The following is a 17,394-nucleotide window of genomic DNA, read 5'->3' on the forward strand; positions in this document are numbered from 1 at the left end:
CACACACACACACACACACACACACACACTCACACACACTCACTCACACACACTCACACACACTCACACACTACACGTACAAACACACACACCACCGAAAAAAGACCCACTACAAAAGAGACAAAACAAAGAGAAGGAAAGGAAAGGAAAAGAACAGAACAAGAAAAACAAGAAAACAAGCCAGTCTACCCCCCCCCCGCCCCCGCCCCCGCCCCCGTCCCAGGTCCCACTCCACCACAGACCAAACCTGGGGTCGCCTCGCCGTTCTCTCTCTCACTACCCACCACACGCCACACCAAACGGAAGGTCAAAATTTCAGCCAAACTTACAATCTGAAACACAAAAAGAAAAAGTCCACAGGTAAATCATCAGGTCGCTACCAGGTGACCGTCGGCCCGACCGAGGGTTCCTCATCATTCTAAAAATAAAAGTTAATACTATTCCTACAAGGCCTTTTTTTCTTAAACAAATCATAAGTAAATAAACAAACTTTCTTGGTGTTGCTGGATTAGACAAAAAAGAAAGTTTTAAACTAACTAACTAAATGGTATAAAAGTTCACTATAACATATAGGCATGTAAGGAAACTCATATATGCTCAGGTAAAATGAATCATCAGCACATACCTACGTCTTCACACATAAATCATAATATCTACAAACACAAATCATGCAAGTGGAAGCACCATGCAATAAATACACACAAGACTCGAGAAGTGGTGTGAATCCGTGTGCATTGTTGACGTCAAGCAGGGCGTTCCTGATAAACATTCTGTCCGGCGGTATTTCATAACTTCTCATACTGGAGGTTATTGCATACACATCCCTACATGCAAAATATATTTTTTTTCTTTCTTTCTTTTCGCTCTCGCTCTCGTCCTCACACTCACCCTCACCCCTACTCTTGCTTTACTCTCACCTTTATCCTTGCCATCAGCCCCTCACCCTCACCTTCACCTTCATCCTCACTTTCACCCTCACTCTCACTCTCACTTACTTTTTTTCCTCTTATTCTAAAATTAACTCTGCTTGCCGTGGCATTCCATTCCCTTTCCTTTTATCTCCCCAAGTTACACTATTTTCTCGCTCTCTTTCTCCGTCACTTCCTCGTTCTCTTTCTCTTTCCATCTCCTCCTTCCTCTTTCTCGCCCACAACCCTCTTCCCCTTTCCCCTTCGACCTTCCCCTTCCCCCTTCCCCTTCTCCCTTGCTCCTTCCCCTCAACCTGCTCCCCTTCCCCTTCCCCTTCCCCTTCCCCCGCCCCCGTTCCCCAAAACGCATCCAAGCACACAAGTAAAGGCCGTCTTCACGGACTCCAAAAAAGGCCTGGCGATAAGGTATACTTCCACATCCGGAGGAGGAGAGGAATGAGGAGGAGAAGAAGGAGGAGGAGAGAGGAGAGATGAGGGAGTGAGAAGGAGGTAGAAGGAGGAGAATGGAGGAGAAGGATGGAGAATGATGATGATGATGATGATGATGATGATGATGATGATGATGATGATGATGATGATGATGATGATGATGATGATGATGACGACGACGACAAGGAGGAGGAGGAGGAGGAGGAGGAGGAGGAGGAGGAGGAAGAGAAAATTAAAAAAAAGAAGACAGAAGAGGAGAACAAGGAGGAAGAAAGCATGGAAGAGAGGACCAAGGATGCAGAGGAGATGAAAGCAGTGAGGAAAGGACGCAAAACTGCCACACAGGCCGATACCACCTTGAAAGTACACGGCGATTTCAACCGTAACGACGACACCACGGAGACAGGGCGCGATGAAGAGCGTGTCTCCCGCTGGGGGAAAGGCCGCCGACGCCACGGCCAAATAGGGGCGCCCGGTTTTTGATTGATGGCGGGGACCGCGCCGGGAGTTTCCCTCGCTTTCGCAGGGCTCTTACCTTCGAAGAGATAATTTTGTACACGGAGAGAGTGAGGAAGAGGAGGAGGAAAAGGAAGAAAGACAAAGAAAAAGGAAGGAAGGAAGGAAGGAAGGAAGGAATGACAGAGAGAGAGAGAGGGAGAGAGAGAGAAGAGAGGAGGGGAGAGAGAGAGAGAGAAGAAGGGGAGAGGTGAGGGTGAGTGAGTGAGGGGGTGAGTGGTGAGGGAGTGATGAGTGAGGGAGGGAGAGGGGGAGGGAGAGGGGAGGGAGAGGGAGAGGGGAGGAGAGGGAGAGGGAAGTGAGAGAAAATAGAGAGAGAAAGAGAAAGAAAAAAAGAAGAGAAAGAAAAAGAGGAAAAGAGAGGAAAGAGAGGACGAAAGAGAAAAGAGAGACGAGAAAGGGAAAAGGACAGAGAAGGGGGAAGAAAAGGGGAAAGGGGGAGAGAGAGGGGAGAACAGGGGAAGAGGAGGAGAAGAGAGAGGGGAGAAGGAGGGGAAAGGGGAGAAGGAGAGAGGGGGGGGAAGGGGGAAGAGGGAGAGGAGAAGAGGGAGAAGGATAGAGAGGGAGAGGGAAAAAAGAGGAGAGAGAGGGGAGAGGGGAAAGAGAATGGAGGGAGAGGGAGAGGAGAGAGAGGAGGGAAAGAGAGGAGAGAGAGAGGAGGGAGGGAGGGGGAAGAGAGAGAGAGGGATGGGGGATGGAGGAGGGAGGGAGGGAAGGAGGGAGGGGGAAGAGAGGGAGGGAGAGAGAGAGAGGAGAGGGGGGAGGAGAGAAAAGGAGAAGAAAGAGAGGAAAAAAGAGAGAGAGAGAGAGGGGGGAGGAGAGAGGGGAGAGAAGAGAAGAGAGAGGGGAGAGGAGAGGGGAGGGAGGGGGAGGGGAGGGGAGAGGGGAGGGAGGGGAGAGGGGGAGGGGGGAGAGGGGGGGAGAGAGAGAAGGGGAGAGAGAGGAGGAGAAAGAGGGGGAAGAGAGGAGAGAGGGGAGAGAGAGAGAGAGAGAGAGAGAGAGAGAAGGAGAGGAGAAGAGGGGAAGAGAGAGAGAGAGGGGAGAGAGAGAGAGAGAGAGAGAGAGAGGAGAAAGAAAGAAAAGAGAAGGGGAGAGAAGAGAGGGGGGAGAGGGGAGAGAGAGAGAGAGAGAGAGAGAGAGAGAGAGAGTGCCGGGGTAAAATACGCACCAGGGGGAGCAACTTTTTCCCCTGGGTTTTGAAAGCCTCCCTTACGTCCCAGATGTGTTTTTCTATTCGCCCGATCTTCAAGTAACACGTTTGGGTTTTAAAAGATGGAAAAAACGGGTTCATGGCCCCCCCCTTTCTCTAACACCAAACCCCCCTTTCCCCCCCACGCCCCACTTCCCCATTTTCCCCTCCCCCCCTCGCTCCTCTCCCCCCCTTCCCTCTGTCATCAACGTTATTCCATTTTTTTTTTCCTCTTTTAAATTCCTCCCTAATTCGGCCGGGGCCCCCACCCTTCACCCCAGACATACGGGGCCCCTTTCCTCCTTTTTTTTTAGACTACATTACATTTTCCTAAATCCCTTTTCCTTCCCCCCTAAATTATTCCACAAATTTTTTCAAGTCACGCTAAAACCCCCCCCCGTTTTTTCCCTTTTAATCGCACCCCAAAAAAAAAAAATTAACCGGTAACCCGTCTCTCAAAAGGGGCACCCAGTTTCTCGAACGGAGGATAAACTCTTTGTTTCCAGATTCCCAGGGCCAGGCCCCGTTCACTCTTTTCAGTATCCAAAAGCTACCCAAATTTGAATTTTCCAAAGGATCAAAGTCGCCAATCAAATTCCCCCCCTGGCTCAAAGGATTTTAGAAAAGTTTTTTTTATTTTCCAAAGCTAGAGCCCAAAAACCCCGATGCTTTAAATTGTTCCCCTTAAACGGGCCTTAAAAGCGTCTGCTTACATGTTGAAGATTCCTCCATTTCTCTGACTTTAACAGGGACTAGGCAAGTCGATTCGAAAAACAAAAACAGACGAAGCAAAGAGAAAGGAGGGAGTAAAATCAAATCTTCATCCAAGTAAGTATACAAACATACCGAGACATATATACAGACTAAACCATGGTCAGAGTGAACAGTCTTATATAACCCAGTATGTGCTCAGCCCCGTTTGCCAAATAAAATTGTTCTGCCAAATAAACAACAAAAGGGTCTATTCATTTTATCAATCTACTCTTTTTAGGGGAAGGGGGAAAAAGGGGGAAAGAGGGGGAAAAAGAATGGGGGGGAAGAAAAGGGGAAAAAAGGGTGGATAAGAGTGAGAAACAAACGTAGAGGGGCACAGTACCATAAACGGAGAGGGAAAACAAAGGAGAAAAAAAGGGGGAGGGGGGAGAGAAAGATATATATATATAGATATAGATATAGATATAGATTATAGATAATAGATATATAATAATAGAATATAATATATAGATATATAGATATATAATAATTATAGAATAGATATATATAGATATTATAGATATAGATATAGATATAGATATGATAGTAAATAGAAGAGAAAAAGAAAAAAAAAGGGGGAAAAAAAAAGAAAGAAAGAGAAAGAAAGAAAAAGAGAAAGACAAAGAAAGAAAAAGAGAAAGAGAGAAAGAGGAAGAGACAAAGAAAGACAAAGATAAAGACACAGAGAGAGACAGAGACGGAACGAGAGAGAAAGAGAGAAAAAAACGAGAAAGATATGGAGAGAAAGAAAGACAAAAAAAGTACCAAAAAACAGCCAAATTCAGACGGAAAAGAAACAAACAAAGCGACCTGCAGATCCTCCCGGATAATTCGAATGCCAACGAGCAAACGTCTCTAAAGGTTACCCACATCCTGATTTCCTTGATTAATTAAAAACGCGATCTCTAATTTGCGGGCGAGCCGGGATCATCTTGACGTGTTAACATTCGTAGATCGAAATTGAAGTAAAAAAAGAGATAAAGGGGGGGGGGATGGAAACGAAAAGAATGAAGAGATAAAAAGAAGAACAATAGGAGAGATTAAAAGGAAATGGGAGATGGGAAGAATAAAGGAAAAGGATAAAAATGGGGAAGGAAGAGAGAAGATAACAAGAGGAGAGAAAAAAATATTTTTAAAAAAACTTTTCCAATCTGCAGAAGCATAAAAAACTACCTCCCTCAACTACACACCACCACCACCCTCCTCCTCCCCTATCCCCGCCACAACTCTCCCACCCCCTACCCCTCCCTTGCCACCATACGAGGCCCTCCCCCACCCTAAGCTTCATCACACCTACATGGTACACCTCTATTCCACCATTCTAACCCCACGCCCGCAAAAAAGGCCAGAACTCCCTCTCTCCTCCTTCTCCTCACCCCTTCCCTCTCCCTCTCCCTCTAGGCGCCTCCCCTCTCTCTCTCTCTCTCTCTCTCTCTCTCTCTCTCTCTCTCTCTCTCTCTCTCTCTCTCTCTCTCTCCCTCACTCCTTCCCTCTCTCTCTCCCTCACACCCTCTCCCTTCATCAACGTCACACCCATAGCAGGTACTCTCCCACATCTTTCCCAACACCCATCCCCACTCTCTCCCGCTCCGCACCCCATCCCCATCATCTCACTCCCCAACCACAAGAGACACACTCCCCCCCTCCCCCCTTAAGTCCTTCCCACCCCGCCCACAAAAAGGTACTCCCCCACCCCCACACCCACCCAATCCCTCAATCCTTCCCCACTCCCCTGCACCTCTCTCACCACCCTACCCCCCCTACACAAGAGACACACCCAAACCCTTAATCCTTTCCCACTCCGCCACACCCCTCTCACCAACCCCCCCCCCCTCCCCGCTACACAAAAGGAACACCCAAACCCCTCCCTGTCCATACCCCCCTCCCACCCCCTTCTAACACATCCCCACCCTGTGATGAGGCCAATCGCAATTAGCAGCAGAGGTCCCGCAATCAAAGCTGACATTTCCCCCCCCCCCCCTCATTTCCAGAAACGAAGAAAATAAAAATAATAAATAATAAAAAATAATAAAAATAAATATAAAGACAAAGTCTCTTTCCTTCGTCTCGGTTCCTCCCCGTCCGAATCCCGAGGCGAGAGATGGAGTGAGAGACGAGAGGGGAGAACACGGGACGAACGAACGAGAACCGCAAGAGGAAGGGAGAACGAAAGAAAAAGAAGCTAAATAACGCCTGGAGAATATTAATCGGAACACAGAAGGGAGGGTAAGAGTGGGAGAAGGAAGGACAATGAAGGAGAGCGAGGAGGAGAGACAGAGAGAGAAGGAATGAAAGAGGGGAGGGTCATTAAGGGATCACTGGAACCAATTGTTAATAAAGGAGAGACGGAGTGGAGATGGAGGAGAGGGAGATGGAGACGGAGAAGGAGAGGGAGAGGGAGAGGGAGAGGGAGAGGGAGAGGAAAAGGAAAAGGAAAAGGGAGAGGAAGAGGGACAGGGAAAGGAAGAGGAAAAGGGAAAGGAAGAAGGAGAGGGAAAGGAAGAGGAAGAGGGAGAGGAAAATGAAGAGAGAGAGAGAGAGAGAGGAAAAAGGGGGGAGAGATGAGAGGGAGGGAGGGAGAGAGAGAGAAGAGAGAGAGGGAGAGAGAGGAGAAGAGAGAGAGAGAGAGAGAGAGGAGAGGGGGAGGTGGGAAGAGAGGAGGGAAGAAGGAGAGAAGGGAGAGAGACGCAAGAAAGGGGCGAGAGAGAAGAAAGAAGAGAAGAGAGAGGGAAGAGAGAGGAGAGAGAGAGAGAGGGAGAGAGGAGGAGAGAAGAGGGAAGAAGGAGAGAGGAGAAGAAGAAGAGAAGAGAGAGAGAGGAGAGAAAAGAGAGAGAAGAGGGAGGGAGAGAAGAGAGGCGAGAGAGAGAGAGGGAGAAGAGAGAGAGGGAGATGAGAGAGAGAGAGAGGGGGAGGGAAGGAGAAGAGAGAGGGGAGAGGCGTGGGAGAGAGGCGAAGGACGATGAGAAGGGAGAGAGGAGAGAGAGAGAGAGAGGCGAGGGAGAGAGAAGAGGAGGGGGAAGAGAGAGAGAGAGAGAGAGAGGGAGAGAGGGAAAAGCAGAGGGAGAGGCGGAGGAGGAAGGGCGAGAGAGAGAGTGAGAGGGGAGAGAGAGAGAAGAGAGAGAGAGAGAGAGGGGAGAGAGAGAGAGAGAGGCGGAGGAGGAGAGGGGGAGAGAGAGAGCGAGAGAGAGAGAGAGAGGGCGAGGAGAGAGAGAGAGAGGGCGAGAGAGAGAGAGAGATTGAGGGCGGGAGAGAGAGGAGAAAGAGTAGGAGGGGGGGTGGAGAGAAAAAAGGGAGAGAGAGAGAGAGAAAAAAGGAGAGAGAGAGAGAGGGCGAGAAAGAGAGAGAGGAGAGAGAGAGAGAGAAAGGGAGAGAAAGAGAGAAAGGGAGAGAAAAGGGAAGGGAGAGAAAAGGGAAGGGAGAGAGGGAGAAAAAAAAGAGAAAGAGAAAAAGACACAAGACAAAGAGAAAGAAAGAGCGAACCAGAGGGGAAGGGCAGCACGCGCGAAACACGGCCCAAAGAGCGCGGAACAAAAGCCGGTCTAGTTGCGGAAGAGCGAACAGAGAGGTCAGCAGTGTGCTTTCTCGGCCGCCATTCTCGGACAGGCACGTTTCGGGGAGAGCTTCTGCACGCGATATTATTTTCCCATTCCCTGGCAGGCGAAAGGAAGCTGGAGGAGAGAAAAGGAAAAGAGGGAGAGGGAGAGGGAGAGGGAGAGGGAGAGGGAGAGGAAGAGTGAGAGTGAGAGTGAGAGTGAGAGTGAGAGTGAGAGTGAGAGGGAGAGGGAGAGGGAGAGGGAGAGGAGAGGAGAGAGAGAGAGAGAGAGAGAGAGAGAGAGAGAGAGAAAGAGAGAGGAGAAAGAGAGAGGAGAAAGAGAGAGACAGAGAGAAAGAAGGGGGGAGGGGAGAGAAGGAGAGGTAGAGGAAAAAGGCAGAGAGAGCGAGAAAGAGACGGAAGGAGGGAGGGAGAGGAGAGAGAAAATAAGGAAGAAAGATAATATAAAAAAAAGAGCCAACATCTTAAAGTATCTTAAAATACAATACATGGCGAGCAACAAAGAAAAGGTAAATAAAAAAAAATAAAAATCATATATACGGGAACAAACGAGAAAGAGATAGAAACAATTAATCATAAACGCAGTAAGAATGAAAATACAAAATCCCTTGAAGAAGAAGAAGAAGAAGAAGAAGAAGAAGAAGAAGAAGAAGGAGAAGAAGGAGAAGAAGGAGAAGGAGAAGAAGAAGAAGAAGAAGAAGAAGAAGAAGAAGAAAATCACAAATAAGAAAGATGTATAATAAAAAAAATAGTGACGATATAATAACAAACTCACAAATGATGAGACAGACACATAATTAAAGAAAGATGGTGATGATATTATACCGAAGTCTCCCCCCCGCGCAGAAACTGGGTCGCCCGCTGGATCCCCGTCTCTCAAGATGAGAGTCACTTCTCACCCCCTCTGACGTCACAGGTCACGAAGGATTATACAGGAAGGGGCAATTCGGTCGAATCCCAAGAAGTCGCTCTTGCTTCAAGCTGGTTCTCTTGCTCTCACTCTTCCGCACTCTCGCTCTCATGCTCTTCCACACTCTCCCGCACCCTCACTCTTACTCTCTCACACTCTTCCGCACTCTCATTCTCACACTCTTCCGCACTCTCACTCACACTCTTCCGCACTCTCATTCTCACACTCTTCCGCACTCTCATTCTCACACTCTTCCGCACTCTCATTCTCACACTCTTCCGCACTCTCATTCTCACACTCTTCCGCACTCTCATTCTCACACTCTTCCGCACTCTCATTCTCACACTCTTCCGCACTCTCATTCTCACACTCTTCCGCACTCTCATTCTCACACTCTTCCGCACTCTCACACTCTTCCGCACTCTCACACTCTTCCGCACTCTCACACTCTTCCGCACTCTCACTCACACACTCTTCCGCACTCTCACTCACACTCTTCCGCACTCTCACTCACACTCTTCCGCACTCTCACTCACACACTTCCGCAATCTCACTCACACACTCTCGCACTCTCACTCACACACTTCCGCACTCTCACTCACACTCTCGCACTCATCCACACTGACTCCCCCTCTCTTTCTCTCACTTTCTGCCCCTTTGTTCCTCCCATCTCTCCTCCGCTCCCTTAAGAGCCCGAGTTCTCACTCCCACTCGCCGACAGCATTGCAACATATATTCTACTTTTTGGACATTGTCTTGCAGCGTAAATCAAGGTGGCGTATCTCACTCTCACTCTTACTCTCCTCTCTCCTCTCTTTCTTTCTTTCTTTCTTTTTCTGTCTCTCTCTCTCTCTTCTTTCTTTCTTTCTCCGCCCCCCTTACCTCCCTTCTACTCCTCCCTCCCTCCCTTCCTCCCTCCCTCCTTACTCTTCCCCCCTTCCCTTCCCTTCCCTTCCCTTCCCCTTCCCTTCCCTTCCCTTCCCTTCCCTCCCCCTCCCCTTACCATCTCCCTCCTCCCCACCCCACCCAATCTCTTCCCACTCCATCCCTCCCCACCCCACCCCACCCCACCCCATCCCACCCCATCCCACCCCACCCCTCCTCTCCCCAGCTCCCTCTCGTCGAGCCGCGACAAATGGAAGCCGTCCTGGTGCCGCTATGAAGATGTTTTGACATCTAAAACCCCGTATCGCTTGAGGGTATTATGTGACGGCTCGCTTCCTTTGGCTTGGTTACGGCATCCTTCTTGCGTGGACGGCGGAAGTGGTGATGGCGAAGGAAAGGATGGTGATGGTGAGGGTAGCGATAACAACGACGGTGTGGGTGGTGACGTCAATGATGGTGATCGTAAAAGTGAAGTTAGCGACAATCTACAGTGAAGAAAGTGATGCTGATGCTGCAGATGGCGACGCCAAATGATGGTGAATGAAGATGGCGGCGGTAAAGGTAGTGGTGAATGAAGCGATGGTGATGCTAAAAGGTAGCGACGTCAATGAAGGTGAAGGGTGATGATGGTGAAGGTCAAACGATAGTGAAGGAATGATGGTAGCGATGTAATGCTGGTTGCGACGACGTCAAATGATGAAGAAAGTGATGGTGATGGTAAAGATGGTTACATCAAATGATAGTGGAGGGAAGGATGGTGAAGAAAACGTCAGACAATAGTGATCGTGAATATACTACGTTGACGACTGCGGATTTGAAGGAAGTCATCGTGACGAAGTGCTGACTATGACGCCGACGGATGACGCAACGCAAACCTTTTCCTCGCTCCATTTTCCCTTCACACCCCATCACACTCCCTCGTTAATACACACACTCGCTCTCTCCCACACATTCTTCCTGAACTCCACGGACGCGTATGATTCACACAGTAAAACTAACCTCTTTACGTAGTGTCATCTCATTCTGACAGAAAAAAAAAATAAAACACCAGGAATAAATAAATATATAGTTGTCACATTCACTAACCACTCGATTCTTTCTGCAATGTCAGATTCCTCGCACAAATACACTATGATTCAGCAACACATGCAATGGAACGAATACATACCTGCGCGTGCCATATATCTCCAGGACCTTTGCACGTGGCGCTCTGCATTAAATCAATAACAACACCTATTTATCACAGCTGACGGGAGCGCCGCCCATACCACCCAAAACACCGCGAGAAAGGCCCCAGAAATAGAAGGGTCAGGCAACGCTGCAGATGCCCTGCAACGCAGCCGGGGCCAAATTTGATTCTGCTTTTTCTACTTCGCTTTAATCAGCCTAATCCTCTTCTCCTGGTCGGCTATACCAAGCAATTAAATAGAGCTTAGGTGAGCTTACCTCGCACATACACTTACCGAGAGGCCATGCGCCACACACAAAATAGGCCTTCCTTCATCATGCGCCTTCAACGTGCACTTTCAACATGCCGCACGGCCATGTCTCAACATGCACAAGCACATACGCACATACACTCACAAAAAAAATCCCAAGCAAGGCCCGAAATGGTATGCTTGCTTGCTCGTCTGCTTTCCTTTTCTCATCTTTCAGTTTTTTTTCTCTCTCTTCCTTTACGTCTTCCTTTCTTTTTTCCTTCTTTCTTTCTTTTTTAATTATTCTTTAACACTTTGAATACAAGTAAAAAAACGATAAAAAACACACCAAAAATAGAACAAAAACACCAAAACCAGACTCAAACACAAGAGAGCATACGAGAAGGATAGTGACCCAAGCACTTACACGGGCCGATCCATAAACAATACAAAAGCAAAACAGAAAATAGACTTACAGGTGGAGTAAGAGTCCGTGGAAGACTGGGACAGCGACCGGCTCCTGTAGCGGCGACGGGACTTGCCGCCGCCCCCAGGCACTGCTAGCTCGCCCTGAGGAGACAAGGAAGAAAGTTTAGAAAAAGGTTCACGCGATCTCCGAGGAACTGGATCTCTCACACACATGCAATATATATAAATATATATATATATATATATATATATATATATATATATATATATATATACATATATATATATGTGTGTGTGTGTGTGTGTGTGTGTGTGTGTGTGTTGTGTGTGTGTGTGTGTGTGTGTGTGTGTGTGTGTGTGTGTGTGTGTGTGTGTGTGTGTGTGTGTGTGTGTGTGTGTGTGTGTGTGTGTGTGTACATATATATGTAAATATACATATATGTATACATATACATATATATATGTATACATGTAAATATACATGTATACATGTATGTATGTATGTATGTATGTATGTATGTATGTATGTATGTATGTATGTATGTATGTATGTATGCATACATGTATGCATACATGTACATGTCTGTGCATATGTGTACTAACACACACACACACACACACACACACACACACACACACACACACACACACACACACACACACACACACACACACACACACACACACATATGTGTATATATATAATGTATAAATATATATACACATATATATACATATATGATATATATACCTATAAATACACACACACACACATATATACAATCGTGGCAAAGTCGACCACAAACACAACAGCGGAAACGAGATCATCACTTCCCCTCTCCCCCACCCCCCCCATCCCCTGCCCCCATACCCCCACCCGCCCCGCCAGAAAATCCAGCCCCCCCCCCCCCCCACTCCAATGACCGATGACGCGGCACCAGCGGCTCTCTAATGCCACGGCAGATCCGGCGATAATTTCTCTTCCCGCAAGGCCGGGCCCCGCCAGGCTCCTCAATCGCCTCGGATCGCTCAGTCAGCCAGTCAGCAAGTCAGTCAGCAAGTTAGTGAGTCAGTCAGTTAGTCAGTCACTCTGTCAGTCACGTTATCCATTCATATTAGTCAGTTTATGTCAGTTTGTCGGTCGGACGGAAGGAAGAGGAAGAGGAAGAGGAAGAGGAAGAGGAAGAGGAAGAGGAAGAGGAAGCGACAGAGAAGAGGAGGAGGAAGAAGAAAAGAAAAGGGGGAAGAGGAGGAGGAGGAGAAGGAGAGGAAGATATGGACATAATGAAAATGAAGAAACATGGGCGATGATGATTGTGAATAATAACAACACAACAACAATAATAATGATAATAATAAGAAGAAAATATACAACAAAAAAAAAGAGAAAAAAGCAGGAAAAGAAGAAACAAAAAAAAAAACAGAAGAATAAGGAGCCAAACAAACAAGTAAAACGAAAAATCCCTTGCAAACGGCGGTCCGACCGACCCGAGCAATGGAGCCTATCCCGGCATCACCTCGGAGCAAAGCTGCAGTGCGCCTCCTGTGCTTTCCAGGTACAGCCAACCTTGCACCACATGCAACCCAGCATCTCCCCCCCCCCCCCCGCCTCCCAGCATCCCGCCTTTACCGTCCCTTCAGATCCTCCCCATGACCCTCCTTCCCTCCCTCCCCCCTTCGTCCCTCCCACCTCTCCCCCACTCCTAGTCATCACAACCCCTATCCTCCCTACCCCTCCCTCCCCCTCCTTTGCTCCCCTCCCCTCGACCCCCCCCCCACCATGACGTTCAGAAAGCAGCTCAAAAGAGCGAGTTTTTGTACCAATGGCTGCAAAATCTCGCCCTTGTTAATTTCCTTTAAACAGCGGCCGAAGAAAAATTATGTAGGCGCGCCACGTCAAAACGAAAAATAAAGCGTCTGTGGTGAATACAAGAAAATAAAAACACACACACACAAAAAAAAGGAAAAATGGGCAAAAAATAAAAGTCTTCTTTTCTTGCTCGGACGATGCTTTAAATACATTATTCACTTCGGCACTCTCATTTGCACTCGACTCGTTCACTCGCCATTCGCTCACTCGCTATTGGCTCACTCGCCATTCGCTCACTCGCCATTCGCCATTCGCTCACTCGCCATTCGCTCACTCGCCACTCGTTCACTCGCCACTCGTTCACTCGCCACTCGCTCACTCGCCACTCGTTCACTCGCCATTCGCTCACTCGCCACTCGTTCACTCGCCACTCGTTCACTCGCCATTCGTTCATTCACTACCCATTCATTCTTACTTTTTACTTCTTATCTCCCCTATATAAATTCAATGCCGAAGTCACACCTGACAAAATCAATGCAATCATCTAGATTTTCCAATCTACGGCGGAGAGAGAGAGATGGGGGAGGACAGAAAGTGGGTGAGATTTTATTCATTTATTTATTTATTTATTTATTTATTTATATATAGAGAGAGGGAGAGGAGAGGAGAGGAGAGGAGAGGAGAGGAGAGGAGAGGAGAGGAGAGGAGAGGAAGAGAGAGAGAGAAGAGAAGAGAAGAGAAGAGAAGAGAAGAAGAGAAGAGAAAGGGAGAGGAGAGGCAGAAACAGAGAAAGCGAGAAAATAAAAACAAAATCTCACTGGTGTCAAATGGAAAGGTTAGTAGACAGGTCAGCTGGGGAGAGACCCCAAATCTCACCGATGCAATTCTGTAAATAATGTTTCAATACACTTTTCTGTCCGACGACCCAGGTTCTCATCAATAAACCTAGATATTCTACAAGTCTGTCCTACGGAGTGAACACGAACTGATGTATCATTTCCAGGGAGGGAGGGAGGGAGGGAGGGAGGGAGGGAGGGAGGGAGGGAGGGAGGGAGAGGGAGGGAGGGAGGTAGGTAGGTAGATAGACAGACAGATAGAGAGAGAGATCGCAGACAGACAGAAACAGAAATGATACAAGAAAGAGAGAGATGCTCGCCTATAACTACTTGTAACATTAGCTTCTGCATTTCCAGCACGCTTAGATTTTTTTTAAAGAGAAACGGCTAAAATCATCACGTCAAATTTCAATGAGGATAGCATAGATGGGAGGGCTAAAAGGGTGATGAGATGAGGAGGAGATGAGGAGAGGAGGAAGGAGGAGGAGGTAGAGAGGAGGAGGAGAGGAGGAGGAGAGGAGAGGAGGAGGAGGAGGAGGAGGAGGAGGAGGAGGAGGAGAGAAGAAGAGAAGGAAGAAAGAGAGAAGAGAAAAGAAGAGAAGAGAGAAGAGAGGAAGAAGAAGAAGAAGAAGAAGAAGAAGAAGAAGAAGAAGAAGAAGAAGAAGAAGAAGAAGAAGGAGGAGGAGGAGGAGGAGGAAGAAAAAAATAAATGGAAGAAAGAGATATGTGAAACAGGAAGAGGAAGAACCAGAGGAAGAGGAAGAGCTAGAGGAATGGGGAGGATGAGGAGGCGAAAACAAAGAAGAGGCGAATAAGAGTAAATAAGGATGAAATGCGAAAAGGGGAGAATAAAAACAAAATATCTCATTTGCCCACAGAAACAATTGTCCGTTATTCATGGCTGCATCAAAATGCTTTGCAATGGCGACGCAAAATGGCCACGACCATCGTTGTTATGCTAATGAACTCTTTGCATTATAATCTTAATGACAATTCCTGCTATGCTCATTATATTTACCATTAATATCACTGTTATTATTGTTGTTCAGCTGCTGCACACCAGGCTAATTTAAGCTTCAATCGGTGAACCGTTGCCATGCAGAGGGAGAAAAAGATAGGCTTGAAAAAGTCTAATATATTCTGGACATGAAGCTTATTTCACGACACGAGTTTTTAATTTCCTGCAAAGTCTAATCTCGCACAGAATCCTAAAATAGTTTGAGTCTATTCCATTAATTTCCCGTTTTACAGTGACTATCATTATGTCTAGGCTCGTTCATTAATCTATATGGAATCTACATTTCCGTTGCTCTTGTTGTTATTGCAATCTTCGTTGTTTCGATTTCTATTCTTTCCCTTTCTTTGGCCCTGCTGTTTAATAATCACAAGTATTTTTTTTTTCTATTTCATTATCATCATCATCCATTATCTACTCCCCTCATTATTTCCCATTATTCCTCTCCTGACCTTATCTGACCACAACAAGGATACTACTGTTAATTCCACCGCTGAACAGTTGCCATGCCCACCGTTCCCGTCCCGTCCCTAACGCCCTTCCCACCAGCCCCACCTTCAGGATGAAATTGTTCCCACTTTTTCCGTAGGTGGGTAATCCAGCTCCCTGGTCAAAAAAATGCCTGTTATCTGCCCTCGCTCGTCCGTTCACTCGCTGTTCTCTTTTTGCATTCAGACTGTTATGTAAATAGATACATGAAAGTATGAACGTGAATATAAGAAATGAATAAGGATATAATATGCAAGCGAAGAAATCGAATACATAAATAAATACCTCGACTGAAATATGTTTGTGTTTACCCAAAACCTTTACCCAAAATTTACCCGATTACCCGCACCGATCACAATATTTACTCGTATATCCATTATTCAATCACGCCCTAACACCCGTCCATCCTTCTATCCATCTATCCATCCATCCCAGCGCTCGTGGGCCAGAAATCGATCTCGTAAGACACGACTTAGCAACTGAATTCGACTCTCCACGAAGCCTTCCGCAGAAAGCTACTTGGAGGTCCGTTAATTAGCTCCGATCTGAGAGGGTGGTGATGCTGCGCTCCTCTCTGTCTGTCTGTCTGCGTTCGTCTGTCTGCGTTCGTCTGTCTGCGTTCGTCTGTCTGCGTTCGTCTGTCTGCGTTCGTCTGTCTGCGTTCGTCTGTCTGCGTTCGTCTGTCTGCGTTCGTCTGTCTGTGTTCGTCTGTGTCTGTCTGAACATTTGTTTTTATCAAAGTCTCCTTCACATCAATCTCCTCCCTTTTCTCCCTTCCCCCCCTCCCTCCCTCCACCTCCTCCCTCCCTCCCTCCCTCTCCCTCTTCTTCCCTTCCCCTTAGTGACCATCCGACCCGAACGTACAGTATTAAGGGCAGAGACATCCTATCTGCAAAAAAAAATAATAAATAAAAAAATAACGACGGAGGAAAAAAAAATTACAGCAAATTTATATCCAAACTTCGCGTCACTTTAAAGAGAGATCGAAAAGAAAAGGCTCCAGAACTTTCCATGCGTGAGACAGATATCCTGAAGAGAAGAACAAAAACAAAAAACAAAAAATAAATAAAAAAAAAATAATAATAAAAATAAAAAAAAGAGTAAACTGCTTGAGCGCCCTCGCTAGAGTTCCGGGAAAGACGGTTACTAAACTTATCAGCATCGAACTTCTTGATTTCTGAAGTTATAATCATGGATAATAATCGTTTGTAATAATGAGTCAGTCGATTGACTAGGCGTGTGGAAAGAATATGAGAGGGGAAGGAAAAGGGGGCGAGAAAGGGAGGAGAGGAAGAAGGGAATGAGAGAAGGCGAGCGGAGAATGGGAAGAAGGAAAAAGGGGAATGCAGAGAAAAGGGAGAAACAAAAGGAAGAGGAAGGAGATGGAGATGGAGATGGAGATGGAGATGGAGGAGGAGGAGGAGGAGAGAGGAGGAGGGGGAGGAGGAGAAGGAGGAGGAGGAGGAGGAGGAGGAGGAGGAGGAGGAGGAGGAGGAGGAGGAGGAGGAGGAGGAGGAGGAGGAGGAGGAGGAGGAGGAGGAGGAGGAGGAGGAGGGAGGAGGAGGAGGAGGAGGAGGAAAAGGAAAAGGAAAAGGAAAAGGAGAAGGAGGAGGAGAGGGAGAGGGAGAGGGAGAGGGAGAGGGAGAAGAGGAGGAGGAAGCGAGGAGGAGTGGTAGTAAAAAGTGAAGGCAGGGACAAGGTGGAAAGGCGAGAAGGGGGGAGGGGGTATGGAGGAGGCCAGGAGTGCCTGATTTGCCCCCAAGATACTATTACAGCCCGTCCTTAATTACGTCGGCAAATACCCAACCCAAAAATTTAGAATCATACATTATTTTCCCTCTTCCGCCTGTATCCTCAGCCTTCGTTTGCATCTACCACCTCATCAGTCTCTTATTTTAGAGAGAAAAAAAAAGTTCATCCTCTTTTGCAAATGAAATCATTCAAAAACATTAATTACAAAAGAATGTATGATCGCTACTGCTTACACCCATCATTTTATATAAAAAAATATATATTAATAAACTGGCAACACCGCTAATGAAATCCAGCTTCAAATTAATCCAACGCGAATTCCCTGGAAGACAATAATGCAGTTTAATTTCTTTCGTAGATAATCGCTGCGAGTTGCCATGCTATCTCGGCCTGCAATAATCATTCTTTTTCATAACTGAAGGGCCATAAAAATCCCCCAAGTGTGTCTGTAATATCACTACCATTGTCTTCATGGTCGGCT

At 47.1% G+C, this 17,394-nt stretch overlaps 1 protein-coding gene across 5 annotated transcripts in view; it reads right to left on the reverse strand.

Annotated features, from left to right (window-relative positions):
- Positions 1 to 225: 225 nt before the first annotated feature.
- LOC119587522 overlaps positions 226 to 17,394 on the reverse strand; it is a 139,116-nt gene continuing 121,947 nt past the window's right edge. For 4 of the 5 annotated variants that reach the window (XM_037936276.1, XM_037936388.1, XM_037936463.1 and 1 more), the window contains exons 3-4: positions 11,059 to 11,152; positions 241 to 332 (exon numbers count right to left, since the gene is read on the reverse strand). In XM_037936276.1, the coding sequence (XP_037792204.1) occupies positions 316 to 332; positions 11,059 to 11,152 (111 nt within the window). In that variant the 3' untranslated portion in view covers positions 241 to 315. Of the gene's footprint in view, positions 333 to 11,058; positions 11,153 to 17,394 lie in introns of all 5 variants that reach the window. The other variant, XM_037936537.1, reaches the window with a different exon arrangement.

Source organism: Penaeus monodon, chromosome 1, assembly GCF_015228065.2.
Source record: "Penaeus monodon isolate SGIC_2016 chromosome 1, NSTDA_Pmon_1, whole genome shotgun sequence".
Classification (NCBI taxonomy): domain Eukaryota; kingdom Metazoa; phylum Arthropoda; class Malacostraca; order Decapoda; family Penaeidae; genus Penaeus; species Penaeus monodon.